This window comes from Nicotiana tabacum, chromosome 22 (assembly GCF_000715075.1).
Source record: "Nicotiana tabacum cultivar K326 chromosome 22, ASM71507v2, whole genome shotgun sequence".
Lineage (NCBI taxonomy): Eukaryota > Viridiplantae > Streptophyta > Magnoliopsida > Solanales > Solanaceae > Nicotiana > Nicotiana tabacum.
The window spans coordinates 33,950,523-33,958,028 of record NC_134101.1 but is presented as its reverse complement, the minus strand read 5'-3'; the positions used below and the strand labels follow the sequence as shown (position 1 = coordinate 33,958,028).

General features: G+C 36.5%; 1 protein-coding gene across 1 annotated transcript; it reads right to left on the bottom strand.

The window, feature by feature from the left end:
- Positions 1-1,532: 1,532 nt before the first annotated feature.
- On the bottom strand, positions 1,533-7,183 carry LOC107800991 (metal tolerance protein C4). Its single transcript, XM_016624259.2, has 13 exons — positions 6,522-7,183; positions 6,381-6,432; positions 5,612-5,744; positions 5,460-5,515; positions 4,998-5,112; positions 4,844-4,901; positions 4,610-4,728; positions 4,415-4,534; positions 2,839-2,940; positions 2,691-2,763; positions 2,545-2,612; positions 1,855-1,915; positions 1,533-1,780 (listed from the first exon to the last, which is right to left on the bottom strand). Exons 1-13 carry the CDS (start codon positions 6,856-6,858, stop codon positions 1,656-1,658), a joined length of 1,419 nt encoding a protein of 472 aa, XP_016479745.1. The 5' UTR covers positions 6,859-7,183; the 3' UTR covers positions 1,533-1,655.
- Positions 7,184-7,506: the final 323 nt, after the last annotated feature.

The window sequence follows — 7,506 nt, the reverse complement described above, 5'->3', positions numbered from 1 at the left end:
GTTCTCGGTTTCACTCTGCAATAGATCACATCTCTTTTTTGTCACTTCACTTTGTGATTCCTGCATTTTCACATTTTCGGTTTCGCTCTTCACATCATTTTGGGTGTTGTATAACAAAGTGATGGATGGTAAGACATGGGGGAAAAGATGTCATTTCTTGTCTTTTCAACTTCACATTTGCAAGTTGCATGTGAAATTTTAGTTTTCCTATAATTCTAGGATCTGTTTTAATTTTGTATGTCAGTTTTGTCTTATGATTTGTGATCTCTCTTTAAACTCTTCAAAGATTATATCATCGTTTTGAATTTTCTCATGGCCGGCGCGCACATGCATATATATATATATATATATATATATATATATATATCAGTATATCTTTCGGCAGCTATTATGTCTGTACAAATTGTGTAAATATACACCATGAAATTGACAATGATTTACTAGCCATCCTAGGGAAGGCGTAGGTTGATTGAATTTCTTGATAGTTTCTACAAATATTTTTTTATTCAATAACAACTTCTAGATTTTTATGCAGGTATAAAAAGGAGAAGTCATCAATCTTTTAAAAAGAAGGCTTCACATTTAAATTATATGTTGTTGACATGCAAAAACATATGTTGTCAAGTTGAATACTTGATATATTATAAGAATTGCATAATTGAAATCGTTTGAACATTATTTTTCTAAGTTCATTCGACAATAATTTTTCTATATGCTTTTGCTTTGCAATGATAATAAATATCGGTCAAATAGGCTCGCCATTCTTTAGTTTGAGCTTGCATTTTTCCCTTTAATTTTTGCAACATATCGCATACTTATTATAATAATTTTAAAATATTTGTACGAATTAGTATGAGATACACGTGCAACGCACATGTCCAGAAACTAGTTAAATTAAATAAATTCAAAGAAGTTTGTCGCTATAACGGTCTGTGAAAGATAAAACGGTTCAGCACCTTTTCTGTTTGTATTAGTGGATGCTCCTTGAAAATCTAAACCATCCATCCTTTATTTTTTGACGATCAAGAAATCTCTGAGTACTAGTGCGCCACGAGTCGATACTCGGGTCATAATGAGCATGTTCCTTTACCCTTCACTTAAATACCTTTATTTTTTGACGATCAAGAAATCTCTGAGTACTAGTGCGCCACGAGTCGATACTCGGGTCATAATGAGCATGTTCCTTTACCCTTCACTTAAATACAAGGCTTTTGTCTGCAATAAGGTTCAAACGCTTATGTACACCTAAAGGAAAGAACCAAGGACGGTCTTAGCCATTCCTCTATTTTTCTTTTTCCTCTTTTTTGAATTATCACTTGTTCATGCATCACATGATAAGACTTGAGAGTACTAAGCGAGGAACCATTCTTTAAGCTGGTTAATGGATATGAAATCTGTCCGAATGGTTCTCACTGAGTTGCAAAACCATCACCAGAAATGAATAAAAGCTGCCTTTGTACTCACAAGAAAAAAGACGAGCAAAGGATCATTATCTCCTACACTGAAACGACAAATTCTTCAAACAAGTACTACACTGAAAGCTCAGTTGAGAGCATCCCGAGCTAAATGATACTTCCCATAATTCATCAATTGTATCTCATTTTGTTATAATTTGAACATAAAGTTATTGCGTAGCTCAGTATTAAGTTATACACTCATGGGGATGGTCCAATTGGATTATGGGCCTCAATGTCCACATGCCTAATGCCAGGAACTATTTCCTGGATTTCCTTTTCTAGCCGATCAACTTCACTCCCTAGTGCTGTGACAACTTCCTCACCTGCCAAGAAACAAAAAAGTTTCATAGCATGTAATATGCGCAATTCACAATCATACCTCCAAAGTTATGCATACCATAGATTGACATCAGTTTCAGTAATGCTGCATCATCCTTCTGCTCTGAAGCCTCCCGAAACTACATATGAAAAAGAGAAAATAAGTGGCTATTATTTTTCAATAATGCTTGTACCTATCAAAATATAATGCTTGCAGACTGCATGGCCCTAAGGGTGAAGAAGAAAGTGAAATAATGTTTATGGTCTTCATAATTTAAGCTGAAGCTATGACAATTCAAGAACTATGTCAGCATTGTTCAGCAAAATCAAATAGAGATGAGCTAACTGATCTTCAAGAATGTTACAGCAAGAAATCATTTCGAAAAATATACTGCGAGAACAATGTGCCATGCAGATATTACATCACTTCAACAAAAGGCAAAAAAAAAAACAATGTGCCAAGCAGATATATTATTATATTCTAAGAATTTATGTTGATTTTTATTACACCTTCCCAAAGAGAAGTCATCTTGAGAAACAACAAGATAGCGCCGAAGACGTGTCATCACAAGGGCATGGTAAAGAAGTGTTCAATCTTTCTATTTTAGAAGAGAGAAAGTAGTCTAAATTTTCAGTGCCTTCTTCTATCAACCCATTGATGTTGTCAGCTATTGAAATGCAAAAACAGGCCCCCCCTCCCCGCCCCTCAAACCCCAATGAGGGGTGGTGTGGCGGAAGAATTAAAAAGTTTGCATGGAAAACTAATAACCTGCTTAGCCCACACTTCACGTCCAGCTCTCTCTAGATAATTTTGAACCAGCACTACGCCATTGAAGTCTGCAATATAAAGCAACATATTAGAAGAGGTACCTTAAAGAAACTGAAGAATAGAAATGAAGAACCATTTCCCATCACCTATCTCCGCCTTAAACCTAAAGAACCCAGGTCCAATCACCTCACTTTTGCAATCATAAATGGAATCAACAACCTGTAGCAAGTATAGTTTGGATGGTTTAGTTAGGCAAACAGGTTAGCAGAGAAGAGCGATTCAGCAACAACATACTGGATCATTTTTCAGGAACTGCAGAACCCTGTCCATGTCATTGTCATCAATTGCTCTACCAATCAAAGCATGGCGATTTCTCTGAATCAGAAATATCGCAACCTGCATTCCAAATTGCATATTAAACCTCCCCTTTTTCAAAGCTTAAGTTTGAGATGACGGCAAAGAATATGCTCTCTCTCCTCTCCCCCTCCAAAAAAAGTAATTGTGGTAAGCGTAAAGACATCAGACAATTATTACTGACAACCAAGTTTAGCCACCCATATCATCAGTCACTGTAACAATCACAATCACAACAAGATCACATAAAGTGCATCATTCTAACACTGGAAAGCATTCCGTGAGATGGGTCTTCAAAATTTCACTTTTCTCAATCAACATCTCCTATACGCTACTTCACGACAACCCAAGTTACTTTGATGCCAGTCTTAACTTTAGAATTAAGATATAAGAGCTAAGAACAACAACCACTCTATTCCTGTCTAGCTAGAATTGGCAATATGAATCATCAATATCTATCCTGCTGCATTTTGATCCATTCCATTCTAATACTCATTTTTTTTGTCTTTTAGGACAAAGTAGAGGTTCTCTAAGACCACGGATTCACTAAATATCAAGCTTATCCCTACATGATCGTACAATCTCTAACTAAGGTAAAGGGCAACTATTAAACAGCATCACGCAGGACGTACTATAAGTGTACCAACAACGAATAAACTTTAATCATAAGCAGTTGGTTTCTCCTATATGGATACTTTGTTTCAATTATATTTTGTTCTTCACCAAGTCCACATGGGTTCTAAGAAATTGTAGGTTTTTTGACACAACTTCCCTCCCTATGATCTAACCTCGTCCTTTATTCTAAAATCAATTTTAGTCTGCCTTGTCCTTTTTGATACCTCCAATCATGTTGTCACACCTATTGACCGGTGCATTTGGAGGTCAACATTGGACATTACGAAACCATGTCATGCAACCTTCTCTCAGTTTTCCCTCAAATCATGCTAGTTTCACCTTCTGGCACATGTGATCATTTCAAATCTTATCTAATCTTGTATAATAGCACATCTATCTTAACATTTGCATGTTTATAATTATAATACTCATCCGATATGGTGGTTCTAAGAGGCCAATATTCACTCTCATATGACATTGTTGGACTCACAACATTGGTGATAACTTTTGTGACATCTTTAATAGTGCAGCCATGTTTCTAATAAATCATACTTGATGTAATGTATCATACAATTCATTATGTTAGTAGTCACAACACTGTGAACGCTCAGTATCAACCTCGACCTCCTGCTGTACACAAAATAACTAATAGGAAGGACCAAAGTACGAGTGTTTACTACAATCTGTAGGTTGTCACCAAATTCTCAACTTTGTGCACATGCAGAACAGATATATTTACAATCCCTAACTTCAACTAAAAGATCAATTTTGAACTCTAATTTTTTAATATGCTGATAGCTGACACACACTGAAAATACATATAGATTACAATGCTTGAACTTCAGCACAGGTTTAAGGTTTAGCATCACATACCATTCCTAGAAGGTTTAGCATCACATACCATTCCTAGAAGGTTGCCCACTATAATGGAACCAATGGGATCATAAATTGGATTTCCAGTGGCATTTACAGCAACCAGTGATGCAGCAGCAATGGCTAGGCCTGTAACTGCAGCACCATCCTACAAATTGAACATACATTACAGATCACTGACAAAGAGATCATGAGTAGGAGCTCAAGAAAACATGTTGGTCACCTCAGTCATGACAGCCACAGCTGTAGGATCATGGCCACGCCAAATATAATCTCTCACTGTCATTCCTTCTGCGGCAGCTCCTTTTTGGACAGCTTGTATAGCTACAATGAGAGAAATACCTAAAAGAAGTCCAGGGTCAGGAACGAAATGTAGAGGGAGATAAGGGGTAAAAACCATAACAGTAATGAAATTCTAGCTACTTGTATTCATTGGAGATTAGAGAAGAATTTGTACCCTCTATAATGAATGAGCCACCAATCACCAGTGCTGCATATCCAATATTTGCAGGTTGCTGAAACATATACATACAAAGAAATACAGTTCTGGTTGATGTGAAAGCACAGTATTCAACAACAGATGATGGATCACTGTATTTCAATTAAAGTACCTCAGAAGTCCACAAGTTTTGAACTCCATGAACTATTGTAGCACCACAACCAAGACAAAATATACCAACAGCAGATATTAAAGACCAGACAAATCTTTCCTTGGAGTAGCCGTATCTGCAGAGATAAAAATAAGAATTCAAAAAGTTCATAAGCCTCTATAGCTCCAAAACACATGTCACAAGAAAAAGAGCAACTATTCCACTCTAGCGGTGGTCTAAGATCTTTCATTCATCATGTGTTTGATATAGTGTTGTTAAGCCTTGCACAGGCATGTATATGTGAAAACCAAATATCTTGTATGATACAGTTGCACATTCACCAAATAAATGGTAAATATGTTCATTTTGCAATGCAAGCAAATACTACTATACTGGAAACTTGAAGTGTGCTAAATACAAGAGAAATTTAAATTTATAAATAAAAAAAAATGGTGCCTGCAATGTCAAGGTATTGAGACTTACGGGTGGATAGCATCTGGTGCACGTCTGGAGCTATTTAAACCATACGCAAGAAGTGCCTACAAAGTGAGCAATCAACATTGTTTGACTGATGAAGTTTTAGAGATGGAACTTTGCACATACCAGGCCGTGTTAGTTTAAAAGATGTGCAATACCTGATTTGCAAAGTCTGCAACTGAATGTACAACTTCAGCCAACATGACATGGCTGGAACTGACAAACCAGACCCCAAACTTCAGGGAAAAGACAAGAAAATTGCACCATAAAGCTGTTGTGACTGCTCGCTGGCTACGGCAACAGAAAAAGAAGAAATTAAGGTGACATAGCATAGAGATTCATAGTTTTAGCAAAGAGAATTATTTTCCTGTTTTTGATCGATGGTAGGTTGTCACGATTGTAAAAGAGAAGGTTTTGATGTATGCATTTTAATCCAGAGAAACTACAAATAACTTTGAGACTGAAGTCATTTTCCACTATGCAATAAGAAACACTTCTATGTCCGACCAAATGGAGTCCAAATTAAGCAGAATGGAGACATCCACTTAATGTTATTGAATGCCATCTGATTGATTCTGGAATTATCACTTACTCCCACCTTCAAGTTTAACTTCAAAGTTTCTGGAATGCCATCTGATTTGTGGCAGTTTAACTTCAAAGTTTCAACCCCTCTAGGATCTCAAATTACAGACATGTCCTTTTACCGGATGTAAGCAAAAGGACGTCATTATTGGTCGGACACACGAGGGACTAACAAATGGATCAGAAAATAACTCGCCAAACATATATGAGGGATTAGTTATGCGCCTAACAGCACAATAAGGTTAAATTTGCAGATTCTAGAAACCAGTAAGGCCATTTATGCAATTGTTGTGCCTTAAAAGAAAATAGAAGAGCATCATATATGAGGAGAACAACACACGTTACCCATGATCATCCACCTCAATCGTCCTTATCTTCTTAGCTCTGGAAATCAAACCTGCAAAAGAGCAATTCTGTTAAACATAATCCTAAAACTACACAAAGTGAACAACTCTATTTAAATATAGAGACTAATATTTTGCTCACCCCGGCTGAAGAACAGATGACTATTTCTTCTGGAAATTGAAGACAATAAGACTACATTTCGTGAGGAATTAACCGAGAATATACTGCGCAATGCAAATGAAGACGGTGACGGAATTCCTCCACTGATCTGGGAGCTCGGATTGCAATGAAATTTATGGTAAGCATCGAAATGATGTTCAGTTTCTTCTTCTTGGAGTTTAGATGGGCAAAAGTGAAAATTATCAAAATCAAATTTCTTTTGTAAAGGTGAGAGCGCTGCAGATAGAGAACCGGAATGGGAGCCTTGATAGGTATGGCGAAAGCGGCGAAGAGCAGAGAGAACACGAGGGGTAGGCATCAATGCGTGAAAAAGAAGACTGATGTAATCTAAAAATAGTTGGCACTTCCCCTAAAGGTGGGTTTAGGGTTCTATATTTGAGGAGCTCTATTCAAGCTCATTGCTTACAGAAATGAAGTTGCAAATGGAAATGGAGAGGGAGTTGAGAATCGGAAAGTCCTCTCAAGCAAGAAATTCTCCATAGGCAAAACCGCAAAAGGAGCATATTCCCCAAATGCGTCGTCCCGTCAAACTTTTGTGAACATTATGTTGGGCCTCTGCCGTCAATTAACTGAGGACTCGCGCAACAGCCTCCAGCACCTGTTATGTTTGCCTTTGGTTAGATAACACTTTGGCAGAATATATTAGGAAAAATAATACATATATTAATTTTAATATTATTTAATTTTTTATTATACTTGTACTAATTATATACCTTATTTAATATTATTTTTATATATAGCAACCTATAGTATTAGTAATATTATAATTTTTAATATATGGATAAGCATGTATAAAGATAAACTTTCCTTTCAAAACCTTTAATACACCAAACTAAACAGTCGACAAGAACTAATCTCAACATAACAAATCTCAATTTTACTAATATACCATATTCAATACTCTTCTCGTACAACCTACCAAACGACCTCAGAATTACGGTTTGCT

Coding starts and splice junctions, on each gene's coding strand:
- LOC107800991 (XM_016624259.2), bottom strand. CDS start 6,858: ATGCCTACCCCTCGTGTTCTCTCTGCTCTTCGCCGCTTTCGCCATACC. Junction 5,113..5,459: donor GCACCAGATGCTATCCACCC/GTAAGTCTCAAT, acceptor TTATCTCTGCAG/ATACGGCTACTCCAAGGAAA. Junction 4,535..4,609: donor CTGTGGCTGTCATGACTGAG/GTGACCAACATG, acceptor TTCAATTTGTAG/GATGGTGCTGCAGTTACAGG.